The sequence below is a fragment of the Mustela erminea genome, chromosome 10 (genome assembly GCF_009829155.1).
Source record: "Mustela erminea isolate mMusErm1 chromosome 10, mMusErm1.Pri, whole genome shotgun sequence".
Lineage (NCBI taxonomy): Eukaryota > Metazoa > Chordata > Mammalia > Carnivora > Mustelidae > Mustela > Mustela erminea.
The window spans coordinates 65,623,437-65,636,882 of record NC_045623.1 but is presented as its reverse complement, the minus strand read 5'-3'; the positions used below and the strand labels follow the sequence as shown (position 1 = coordinate 65,636,882).

At 41.5% G+C, this 13,446-nt stretch overlaps 1 protein-coding gene across 3 annotated transcripts in view; it reads right to left on the bottom strand.

Annotated features, from left to right (window-relative positions):
• The window catches only part of USP24 (ubiquitin specific peptidase 24), a 136,442-nt gene that overhangs the window by 77,585 nt on the left and 45,411 nt on the right, over positions 1–13,446 (bottom strand). For all 3 annotated transcript variants that reach the window (XM_032303304.1, XM_032303306.1, XM_032303305.1), the window contains exons 9-17: positions 11,147–11,221; positions 10,418–10,576; positions 9,128–9,242; positions 8,569–8,672; positions 6,290–6,397; positions 6,017–6,112; positions 5,763–5,924; positions 5,526–5,573; positions 56–163 (exon numbers count right to left, since the gene is read on the bottom strand). In XM_032303304.1, coding sequence (XP_032159195.1) covers positions 56–163; positions 5,526–5,573; positions 5,763–5,924; positions 6,017–6,112; positions 6,290–6,397; positions 8,569–8,672; positions 9,128–9,242; positions 10,418–10,576; positions 11,147–11,221 — 975 coding nt within the window. The remainder of the gene's footprint in view (positions 1–55; positions 164–5,525; positions 5,574–5,762; positions 5,925–6,016; positions 6,113–6,289; positions 6,398–8,568; positions 8,673–9,127; positions 9,243–10,417; positions 10,577–11,146; positions 11,222–13,446) is intronic.

Below are 13,446 nucleotides of genomic sequence, written 5' to 3'. Positions count from 1 at the left end.
ATTCTAACAGCTGTGTGTCTAACTGGATAGTCACTGAACAGGGCTCTTCTCTTACCTTGTCTTGCTTTTGGTAGGTCTGTTTTATGAACGAGCGGGTGATCTCATGGAGCTGACGCAAAGCCGGCACCACCCATACAAACTGGGGGTTATTGAGCTGAGACGACTAGAGTTAAAAAGAAGTTACATCAGCTACCACTAGAAATAAAAGGCAGGCTAAATTTACGGGCTATAAAAATTTCCCAAGTCAATTAGATTTTATGGCTACACATTCTATTATTTTTCTCTTCACACTGCTCATTTAGAGCGCATCTCCATGCATTCATAATTCAGTCTTCAACTTCATATTCTGCATGCAATTTCCTAAGGCCAAGAACTGCAAACAGGAGTGGATGTGAAGTGACAGTAAATATATAGGGGTACATCAGCAAAAAACAGACGACAAGGAATTAGCAACTTCAGAGGATAGATTAAGTAGCACAGGCTGCTAGGACATGTTGGAATGAAATAAGCTGATGGCCAAAATTTACCCTGGATAATACTGAGCTGGCTGATAAGTAAAATGGTATAAAAATATGATTTTCTATAATTACACGATTAAGATACCAATGATATGATCAAGACACTGATAGTGGTCTAAATATTAAAGAAAATACTCAGGAGCTGCTTGTACATCCTAGTTAGAACAATTTTGCAAGAGAGAATTCTATTTTTATTAATTATGACAGCACTATACAGTTATACTTTATATTTTTCATAACACTTTCAAATGTTATTTCTGAAACTGATACACGACAATCCAGATCTTTCATAGTACATATCTGAAAAGTCCGATGCTTGTGAAATGATCTTTAAAAAGAGAACTGTTCTTTAATACATAGCATCTTTTGAACTATAAGACATTTATAAAATTTGGAAGAGTGTTTAACACTATTAATCAAATTATTAAGTCTCTAAAAATCTGAGTAGAAGTTTTAAGCCCTTAGCCTTTACTTTAAAGGCTGGATTTTGCTTTTGTTTTTACAGCTTTCTCTTCCTTCCTCAAGTGTCTCTGTCAGATGAAGACCTATATGAGGTAGAAAATACTTTGGAAAAATATACTTTCTGTCTCTGTCAGGAAAACACTATACTACCAAATATATGTATTTGAGAGAGCTATTGCCAAAAACAGTACTGGTTTTCTTGAGGATCAGCCAATCAATCATCAAATACCCTATTTCCTGGATTCTAAGATACAGGTTTTATAAATTTCAACATTTCTGAAATTGAGGCTTCTTACAACTGTCAAAAGTAACGTAGCAGCTACTAGGTGTAGGAGTAAGGTTCTGACACAGCTGTCCTTACCTGAATGCATGTACCCTTGGCTGCATATGAAATGTATTTGTTTGTGCATCTACCTGTCGTTTTAGTTGTGACCTCATTTCTGTAGCACCAGACAAGAATGGCTTTTTAACTTAAATTTGGAACAAGGATTTGTTACTAAAATTCTTATAAAAAAAGATGGCACTATGACCTAACATCGACTAGCCTGTTGCATCTGTCAACTCAATTAAAAGCAAAGAAAACTGCCAGTGGTCTCAGTCTAAAGCATTTCTCACAGCTGGGGGAATTTGGTGTGACAGACTCAGACCCGATGAAGGGTTCTGTCACCCAGCACTAAATGTCTCTGTCCAAAGGTACACCCATAATTCGAGAGAAGTCATTTATCCTGTAATATACACATCACAATTCAATTAAGGAAAAAAAGCAGACTGATTTACCAAAAAGGACAAGGACACAAAATTTCATATTCTTTCACATGCCTCAAAAGTACACAGTCACTCTTGGGAGATTTCAGCAGTCAAAATCACTACTCTAGATAATGAAAAGCACTGTGCCAGTGAAGCTCTGCATACTGGTCCAAAAAGAGGCTTCCATTCAGACTCTGGGCAGGAATTTTAACAAGCGAATGGTGAAAGGAAATGTGCAATTTCTTTTTTCTTCTTTGCAAGCTTATTAGGTCTGTGATGCGGGGTCCAATCACAGGCATCTTAGAATCAGAGAAATAAGGTATATATTATAGGCCAACTATTTGCAAGACTACCTACATATTTCAGCTAAAATAGAAGAGCTGCAAAATGACAAAGAATAAAACTCTAAGGCTTAAGTCCAAACCGATACCTACTAATGATTATAAACATTAGGATATAAATATGAACCCTTCAGCAAATAATCAGATATATTAAAAAAGCATCATTATGAAAGACTTAAGTCAATTATGGCTAGAATATTTTTATTTAACATAGAAAGTCATCCTGTGCAAGTTGTTCAATGTCCAATAAAATTAAGGAAATCCTATAAAATCGGAATTTAAAAAGTACTTCTGATATAATCTTCCTACAGTTTAGCAGTTTAACAGGAAAGTTTAGCAGTTTAACAGTTTAACAGGAAAGATGTTATTTATTTCATCGTATCTATGACACTAGGTTGCTAAGTTACAAGAAAAATTTAAGTGATTTTTCTCTAGTTACCAAAGGGGCAAGAGACTATGGGAAACAATTAAAATGAGCATATTGGATAATGCCTGGTGATGGAGCTGAGGTTTCGTAAGTAGGAGGTAACGGCATGTTCGAAGCAGACACTGAACGTCAGCTGAAGCCTCAGAGGTCAGGTGGTGCAGCCTACAAACCTGCGCCTAAAGCCTCACTCACTGTCGTTAAACAACTTTTCTCCTGGTGTCTCCCACGATGAGGGAGTCAGGAGGCGGTGCCCTCGATGGCAGACTGTTCTCACTGAAGTGCACTGTCTTCTCATATCGAAACATGCCTCCCATGACTTCTTGGGAGACCTAAAAAGTCAGTGCAATCAAACTCTAGCACAATCTAAGTCTCCGAAGAACATGTTCATATTCTTTCTTGAATTCCATTCTCAAAGCTGAACATCCCCACTTTGTCATCTGTCTTATTTTTCTGGACCTAGCCATTTATCTAGATTCATAGTACCAATTTTTTGCACAGGAGGACATTTCTTAAAAAGTCTTTCTTCCCGTGCTAACCAATCACTGTGAAACTGCACTGAGGACATCTTGCTACTCTTGCTTTCAGTTACACATTTCAGCAAATAGTGGCCACTCCACACTGGGTAAGTAAAGATTTTAGTGCCCTCAACAGGGTGAAGGGGAGGGATCAAGAGGAAGGGACGGGCATCTACTTAGAAGCTGCCAGGTGCTGTGCTGGGGGAAGCCTTAAGAGAATGACTTAGGGTTACGCAAACGCTGCTACTTGAGTAAAAATGACTTTTTTGGTTTAGTAAATTTTCTTTTTTTTTTTTGGATGAGTACATTTAAATTTTTAATTGAAGGCAAAAAGAAGTGAAATAAGAGGGAAAGGGCTGGGGGTAAACAGTGGAAGGCTAAAGGAAGCAAAGGAAAGAGGACCACGGGAGCCAAGGGTATCCTGGCAGAATCTACAAAAATGAAGTTAAGAAAAAAAGGTCAGGATTTCTGAACACAACAGTGGAATCTGGGAATTTTAAAAGTGTGAAAAGCAGAGGGGAGGGGAGTCAGAGTCAGTTGGGGGCAACAGAGGTAGCTAAGGTTGGGAGGGGAGTAAGAGGTGGGTGATCTTGTCTTACCCTTTGCTTAGTTTCTGTGTAGCCTGGCAGGGAGACATAATCCCCAGTCAGCCCACCTTGCTGCCTGGCAGGAAAGGGCATAGCATAGAAAAACACCTTTAGTGGCAGAATATATCTCACCCCCCTGCCTGGAGTCATGTCCAGGGGGTTCTGATCTTCCCACTGCCCCCCTCAGCCGTGTGTACTTCCAGAGAGTATCTGTGAGCACTTAGTTCACTAGAAAGTGCTATGTAAATGCAAGGTATTGTTATCTGGAACAAAGTAACTTTACTGGGAGCAGTGGGAGATTTAAAAAAAAAAAAACAAAAAACGAAGAGTACTTTCAAGTTTCACAAAATGACTCCAAAAATGGCCCTGCTGCTGTTTGAGTTCTGTCGTAAAACAACAGGCATGAATGGAGGGACTGCAGAGAGGCAGCAAAGACGCAGGGATGCCGTGGACCGACCGGGAATGCTCAGTAACACTGAGCCTGAGCTGCACGAGGAAGGAACGGAAGGAACGGACGGTGGGAAGGGGTTTCTGCTTTCAAAAGCCAATTTCCAGGGAACAGTCTCTTGGGTGTGGACCTCTCCCATTTATAAAGAAACTTATCTGTTACTGAGAAGAAAAGACCACTATTGTATAGATACCCTTTTCCTCTCACTGTCACTACTGACTGAAGGATCTAAACTCCTTACATAACTCTGGACGAGGTCCAAGTGTAAAGGCGGAGGCTGCAATAAATGATCCGGACTGCTGAGCTGAGAAAACTGGAAAAATTCGTATTGTATCTGAGAATGAGAGCAACGCTGCTGAATTAAAGGAACGATTCCTCATAGCCTGAACACCATCAGCTCCAGGCTGCGAGTGACTTTTTGAAAATCTCTAAAGCTAGCGTGTATGTAGAAAATTCACCTGATCGAATTCCAGGGTCAGAAATTTACACACCAACTTCTTAGGTGTCCCTAACTAAACCTGATGACCACACAGAACTTCATGAAAGACCACTGAGTCACCACAGCCTTTTAGCTGAGCGTCTCTAAATACACCAGTGAAAAGGAGCAGTGTTCAAGATCCTTTAAAGAAATACTTCTTAGAGAAAGCCAAGAAAAATGTTGAACCAATGAAATAACGGAGCCCCTGGCTAGTCACCAGAACCTTTTCTTATGTCACAGTAAGAGGAAGTCCCTCTCACTATGAGGCTCTCTGTTGGGTCTGCGCAAGCCAAGGGTCTCGGCCAGAGGAGTGCACCGCCTCTGGCCAGGGCTGCAGCTCCAGTTGAGTGGCCCTGTCAGGAGCCCCCTAGAGCACGGGAAAGCACGGGCAGGCACGGGCGGACGCTGAAGCACTGGGGCGACAGGAGAGCTCTGGTCCTCACTGCTTCCTCCACTAACCAGATTTTCAAAGGGAGGCCCCTAAGTTCCCCACAGCCGAAAGGCCAGAGCCCCGAGCAGGGGAGAGCTCCCACAGCAGTCGCTAGCCACAGACCACCTTCTAGCCTCAGACCCCAGCAGCAGGACTATGGAATTTCTTTATGGACACCTCTGAACCAGGCACCTGAAAAATGAATGTGTGCCAGCATTGCACGAAACTCTTTCTTCCCACTCTATGGGTGCTCCTCCATTTCTCCCTCATGGCAGAAAAACAAGCATGATACTAAGCAGAATCCACTGTACTTACTAAAGTTGTGTAGACTTTGCATTTATTTTACAAAGAAAAAACTAAGTTAAAGGTGTTACAATTTTTTGGAAGCAACAAAATGAAACTACTCTGTGAACGTGACCTTGGATTCATGAATATTTAAACAGCGGCTTCTATCTGAACATTACTCAAAGAAACACCAAAAGAGACTGTTATCTTCAAAGTATGGTATTACTTATTGAAAGAAATTATTAAATTAGTATACCTTTTATGCGGTTCCATCTGTAAATTCTTACCTTGAATCCATCCTTCTTGTTTTTTTCCAAACCTGACCATTCTCCAGGCTGAAATTAATTTTAAGAGAAACATAAGTGACTTGGAAAAAGCAGTACCTATAATTTCCCAGTCCTGGACTCTAAGGCAAAAGTTTCCAGGTAGGACATTTAATTTACAGAATAGGGTAAGAAAATGATTTGGCTCTAACTACAACACTATGGCTCTGACAACAAAACTAGACCAAAGACAAAACCGACCCTTTTAATGTCTTCGATGCACTTAATGATGTAGCTCCTCTTGATTGCCTCTTTCACAGCATACGCATCGCTAAGGATTGTCAGGTGCTCCTCCAGGGCTTGCTGAATAAGGCTACTGGGCAGGGTCGGAAGATGCGCCAGTTCCCAGAGTACATCTAACACCTGCAATAATGCCACACAAGATGAGCCGGCCCACACACCAGTCAGACCACATTCAGTATTTGTAGCTGGGAAGATTAACTGGATTCTCCTGCCTTTCCAGAAGTGGTCTCAAAGCGAGCTTCCCGGCCTATTCGTCCAATCAGACTCAACAGCTTCTGTCTCACTCGATCACTTTCAGTCTCCCAGCTCTGGGGAACAGAAAAGACAAGACAATCCGATTTCATCAAATGGGCAAAATATGCAGAAACCTTTACACTTGAACTAAAATGGTTTAACAAAGTAAGAAGAGTTATTTAACTCAGAGACCTCAAAATGAGCTTCTCTTAGAAAAACTTAAAAGCAGGTGCAGCTGACTGGACACATACCTTCTGGATGAGAACAAACAGATGATTAAGCTGATCCGAATTAAATTTGACAGCTGCTGCAGCAATAATTGTATGGATGTTCTCGATCACAGTAGATGATTGTCCTGACTGGAAAAGGAGACAGCGGGGGAAAGTTACATCCTGCAACTTGGAAAGAGCCTCATGCTTCCCCCCAGCGACTGACAGAAGCCCAAGTAAAACAGCAACAATATAATCTGATTCTGGCCTGATCAGCACTCACTTGCATGACAACAAAACCACAGGAAACAACCACTGTTAATGGCCATCAGTTGGACTTGTTGAAATTTCTAGCAGCATTAAATCTTTAAAAGAAATTCTCAATCCAACATACGCATTTCAAGACGAAAGCAAGAAATGTTCTCAACTGGCTCATAAAAAGGTTCGAACTAAGCACAGAACAAACACATTCGCTTCCAGCACTTTATAAATGAGCTTGAAAGTACCATCTACGTCATTTTTTATTTTGCCCCTAGTTTCTTTATAATTTCAACTAATATTAATTTATCCCACATCCAGTAAATCTCTGCCTCAGTGATATAGGCCCTGGGGTCAACCTTATGGTCAAAATTTACTTTATAACTTCAAACATGACTCTAACTACAACACTATGCCTCACTGCACACCATGCAACAGACTGGAGAGGCAGAGACTTTTTGAGATTCAACTCCAGTGCTCGCTTCAGCAGCACATATACTAAAATTGGAATGAGATTCAACTCTACAAGAATCTGCTTAGTATTTACTATATACATATATTCACTGAATGTAGCAATGATATACAAATCTGCATTATGTCTCTAATCTCCAACCTTATGTGGACTCAAAACTCACACCCACAAAACATTATGAGAGTATTCAACTATGGTGGACATGGGAAACAAGATTTTATAGGACCTGGGACTGTTTTCTATCTATAGCCTACTCTCTGCTGCTAGGCTGGGAGCCTGCAAATTACAGTTCCTCTCCTAGCTCCACTGCTGTGATATTCTGCCCATGAGAGGCACTGCTGGGTGATGAGAAGGGAAGAGGAAGAAAGAAGCACTGGGTTGTGCTCAGCAAGTGGACGCAGGGGCTCACATCAGGGGCAGCCAGAGAGAAGCCCTGGTGGCCATGCCACCACTCTTTGGCACCCCAGCATGTGCCAGGAGAGCACCTCCCAAATTTGCTCCCTTTCCTTGGACTTCAGAGGTCCCTTTCCCCATTCTGTTCCTCCGACATTCCTACTTCTCTCTGTTGCTCTTTCACCCCAGCAAGGCCTTTGTAAACAGGCCCCTGTATCCAATTCCCTCTGAAATACCCAGTGTAGCTTCTATTTCCTGACTAGGTTCTGAGTATACAGTGAACTAAGACAGTATAGTCAAGGTGAGCCCCAGGCCTCCTTCTGGCTTAGTGGCTAGACAAAGGCTAATACCATTATTGAAATAGCCTGGAAAATGACTAGGTGCTGACATACTGAATCTGAGATGCCTACAAGATGGCATGCAAGAAGGCGTAACTGTTATGTGTCTAGGTACGTGGCACTGAGGGCCAAGAGGAGGTCTGAATTGGGGGCATAGTTCTGATGGGGGCATAGTTCTGTCGGCGGCATCCAAATGCACCTGAATCCCCAGGAGGCGAAGAAACTGCCCCACAGGAGATTACAGACCAAGGAAAGGGCTCAGAGGTGAACAAAACTAGTAACTACAAAGAAGAAGAGAATAAGTAAGTTAGTACAGGAGACTTAAAAAGGGTACCAGGAAAGTGGGGGGAAAATGAGTCCAATGGACTAGTAAAAAAGTGAAGGAAAAGAAAAGGCAGGGGCATGGCCAATTTGGTAGCAGCCTCGGGGAGTCCTGGTGAGATGAGGTCTGGGAACTCAGTAAGCAGGACTTTCACTCTCACGAAATAACCCAACAGGAAAAACTCATCTGTGAAAACTGATGAGCAAACGGTGAAAAGAACACAAGACTGACAAACGAGAGACATACTGTTCTGGTGCTGTCACTAACTACTGGGGAGCCTGAGGGACGGCTCTTCATTGTGTTAACTGAGAAACGAGAGGGCTAGACACGCTCAGTCGTTTCACATCTTCTGAGCAAGTGCAAGCCTTTCTCACATACACAACCTTGACACAAGCCCCAGATGAGAAAGCAGATTTTGGCAGAGCTGCTGTGGCTAAGGCAAGACAGAAGCTCCATTTCCCTGCTCGTTTACCACCCTCCACCCTCTCTTTCTGCCAGAAATGTCAGAAAAAGGCGAAAGTAATGCTGATCAACTTACCTGTATCTTCCAAATTTTAGTGAGCTCATCTAAAGACAGTTTACTGCCCAAGAGTTCAATAATCCCCTTTATACGATCACAGTATTGGGCTTGGTCTATGTTGCCTAGGAGAAGAGACACCCAAGAGACAGAACAGTGAACACTGACTTTCTAAATACGATTCTATTAATTCAAAGCAATAGTAACTTGTACAACATTTAAAGGCTAATACAGTCAAAACAACATTTTCTTACCATTAGTTTAGTACAAAAAATGTTATTTATAATTATGATAGGAAATACTTTTTAAAAAATATTTTATTTATTTATTTGACAGACAGAGATCACAAGTAGGCAGAGAGGCAGGCAGAGAGAGAGGAGGAAACATGCTCCCCGCTGAGTAGAGAGCCAGATGTGGGGCTTGATCCCAGGACCCTGGGATCATGACCTGAGTCGAAGGCAGAGGCTTTAACCCACTGAGCCACCCATGTACCCTAGGAAATAAATATATATACACACACACACACACACACACACACACACACACACACACATATATATATTTTTTTAAAGCAACTTACCTTCCAATGCAATTGACAGAACTGAGTTTTCAACCAGCCAATCTAACAGTCTGTCTGTATCTATAGCATTCTTCACAGATTTGGATAAAGTGCTATCTTCTATTAGCTTGGTTACCTAAAAAGACAGAATTATTGTGAATAAACCTAGTGTAAATATGCACAATTAAAACCTACATATATTTGTATACACATCCTGTGACTTATACACTGTTGTAATGTGGTCTGATAGTCGTAATGTATTGAAGGCCAGTTACTGTAATAAATTAACAGACTATTTATTCCTGATGTGTCTCTAAAAAGAATAGGGAGCCAAGAATGGCACCTGGGGTGGCTTGGGAAAAGCATCTGACCCAACTTCTACCAGTGCACCCTCTGAATTCTGTACTTGGGACCAGAAAGTGTCAGTCCCTCCCTGGTCCCAGTTGTAGACCAATCTGTGGCCATGATGTCTACCCCATGAAAAATGTCACTCTGTAGGAAGAGAGAAAGCCAAGCCAACACACTCAGAAAAGCGGGGACAAGACTTGGACAGTCCTGGTAGTGGTCAGGTCTCAAATTCTAGTTGTTCCTGCTGCCCACACATGTCCCTGCTCTTCCATGGTCTGGTCAGCCAATCCTTCATTCATGTGGAACAGTCCAGACTTCCTCCCTGTAATTCCTCTTTTAGCCCCAGATGGTTCATGATGAGTTTACTCCACTTTAGTAAAGAATTCTAGTTAATGCGGAACTTCAGGGAAGAAGACCGGAGGTATGACTGAACTATACTGGCTCCAACTGTACTTACCAAAACCAACTATGTTCAGATGAAGTTTAGGAAGTGATAGGAAAACACTTCCAGCATTTTGCTTAGGTGGTCACAGCTGCAGTCTTTTTGTTTTGGTCCCAACCCAAGTTAGAACATTTGGTTTAAGGAAACACCTATCTGAAATATACCGAAAGGAAGTGTACCCTTAGGGTAAACAGTAAATCTCGAAAGGTCTAATCCAAGGAATTATGTTCTAGGAAATTTCACAAAAACACTAAATCTTTCACAAATATTTCAGAGAATGAATTTTGAATGTAACACATATATAAAGACCATCTTAATAATCATAACCTTATGTACCATTTAATCATATAATCACTGTTTTCTTTATAGTCACAAAAAACACATAATCACTATTTTCTTTTTTGTATGATTACAAGAAACCCTTCTTTATTTCCCAACATTTTTACATTAATGACCATATGTTTTGGCAGAGTTTAAAGAGTCTGTGCTTTAAGCCTTCTGGAAGCAAATGTAAAACTTACTTCTTTGAGGGAATTCATTTTAGCGCTAAAATGTGGGGATTTCAGCATGCGCAGTAGGATGTCTAATCGAAGATCATCTACCACGGTCACCAGATCCGGCTGGAAACGCATGCAGAGTAACTTGATGGCAGACAAGAGCTCAGGGATGCTAACCAATCTCTTTTATTAAAAGCACACACAAACAAAAAAGGAACCATGAAAACATTCTGATCTCAATTTTTGTAATACACACAGGAATTTAGCACATTTTCAACAGCAATGTTTTGGTGATATCCAATATTCTGTACAGTCAATTAACTAGTTTGCTTTTAAATAAAAGTTAGCAGACAGGTGAGCAAAGGGAAGGGCCCTGTGAGAATTTCAAGGTCAACAAAATAAATCATGTTCAGTGTTAAAATTGATTTAAACAACTTTGGATAAGCCTATAGTATCGAATTATTTTAAAGCTTCCTCAATGCTATACCAATTACAATACTATCTAAATCAACATGTTAGTAGAACTCTGAATGGTATCACCTACTGAGAACCCTAAATTCACTCTACTGGTTAAGGCCAACCTGGTGCTTCAGAAAAAGCACTTTTTGGTTAGGAAATGTATGATTAATTTGATATGAGTAGTATGTGACCAGGATCCAAAGAACAAAGGTGTGTGAACCTTGCCCTAGGTCCTGGCTATGCTTCTATGGGTGAACGGGCACTGGGGCCTACCTGGTGGGAGACAGGATTTACCTTGTCTTTGAGGTCCTTCTCCTCTACGCTGCGCACATCCTGGATTGTAGTAAGGATGACCGGGTCTAGCATCGGCTGTGGAACAGAAGTGCTGTACTTAATAAAGACTGTTGCTTCTGCTCCAGAACTGGAGAGAAGTAAGTCACTTTTTCACTCACACTTCACAGAGGAGAAAGTGCAATGCCAAGACCTCAATTCCAGTATCAGATGCTGCAGCTAGCTACCAGCATCCCAAGCAGACCCTCAAGGGACTCCATGCCCCAGCTCCTTTCATACCACATGGGTGCAGTCACTGTCACTGCTATCTTAGCAGGGTCCTTTTATTTTTTTAAAATATGTCTCATTTAGTAAGTTTTTTTGCTTTTGCCAATAGAAGTTTGAGATTTTTTTTTTTTTTCCCTTCAAATTTTTACTTAAATTCTAGTTCCTTAACATACAGTGCAATACTGGTTTCAGGAGTAGAATTCAGGGATATTTATTTATTTATGAGAGGGGAGAGAGAGAGTGCGTGAGTGTGCGCGCACAAGCAGGAGCGGTGCAGAGAGAGGAGAAATGTAGTCTCCCCAATGAGCAAGGGGAGCCTGACATGGGGCTCCATCCCAGGACCCCAGGATCATGACCTGAGCCGAAGGCAGACGCTCAACCTACTGAGTCACCTAGGTGCCCCAGAATTCAGTGATTCGTATGAGGGTCTTTTTTTTTTTTTTAAAGGATTTTATTTATTTGTCAGAGAGAGAGAGTGCGAGAACAAAACAGGGGGAACAGCAGGCAGAGGGAAAAGCAGGCTCCTGGCTGAGAAGGGAGCCCGATGCAGCACTTGATCGCAGGACCCTGGATTCATAACCTGAACCAAAGGCAGATGCTTAACCAAATGAGCCACCCACGCGTCCCTCATAAGAGTCTTTTTTTTTTTTTTTTAAGATTATTTATTTACTTATTTGACAGAGAGAGAGATCACAAGTAGGCATAGAGGCAGGCAGAGAGAGAGAGGAGGAAGCAGGCTCCCCGCTGAGCAGAGAGCCCGATGCGGGACTTGATCCCAGAACCCTGAGATCATGACCTGAGCAGAAGGCAGCGGCTTAACCCACTGAGCCACCCAGGCGCCCTCATAAGGCTCTTTTTAAAGAGCAACCGAAGAGAGGGTGCCTTGGTTGGCTCAGTGGGTTAAGCCTCTGCCTTCAGCTCACATGATGATCTCAGGGTCCTGGGATTGAGCTCTGCACGGAGCCCTGCACTGAGTCCTGCATCGGGCTTTCTGCTCAGCAGGGAGTCTGCTTCCTCCCCTCTCTCTGTCTGCTGCTCTGCCTACCTGTGATCTCTCTCTGTCAAATAAAATCTTGGGGGAAAAAAAAAAAAGCAACCAAAGACACATAAACTAAAACAGGAAGCATGAGTATGTATGATTTTTGTAATAAAGTAAATATTTTACATTTGACTTTAACAAATTAATATAAGCATGGAGCACAAAAAATGTGCTGCGATATGCATTATTTTTGTGTGCTGATATAAATGAGGCCTCTAGAGGAGATTAAAACAACACTGTGCTCCAGAATGGTAGCATAATCCAATAACTGACTCTAAGTATTACGTGAGAAGTAGAAAGTATTAGCTTGGTCTAAATGCTCACTTCCATCTAAGTAAAATAATTTTTAAAAAACTTATCTGGTGACAAGAGAAGATAGTACTTGGCTGGCAAAGCCAAGAAGACATTAGCAATGAATTAAAATGACCTCAGACAACTATCCAAATAGAATCTCCTCCTTTCTCCTCATGCCCACTGTACAGTGAGGACTGGGGGCTGTGAGGGCAGGAGGCGAGCGTGCTGTTCTCCTCAGCAGCACGGGCCCTGCTTACTCCCCACTGCAGCTGAGACAGCAGGATCACCCTTTCACAGACAAGGAAGCCAAGGCACATACACATGTCTTCCAAAGTCACAGAACTGGCAAGTAGTATAGACAATTGTTAGTTTCTATCAAGTAATAGGATGTGAATACAGTATGAGAATAAATTCAAGGCATGACTATATTGCTGAATAAATGTAAGGTTGGACAGTGTGAAATAAAGTTAAATAAGCTGCGGTTGGATATTCAATACTTTTTTGCTCTTTTTACTCTATAAAATTCCAAAAATTCTATTAAACCTAGAATTTCTAAAAAACTTATTATTAATTAGCAGCTGGAATATTTATGATAAATCTCTTTCCACACTGGAATGCATGGGTAAAGAGCATTTAAAACTCCAATCTTGGCTCTGATTATTAAAAAGCCAAGTATTAAATTATTAATAATTATTAAATTATT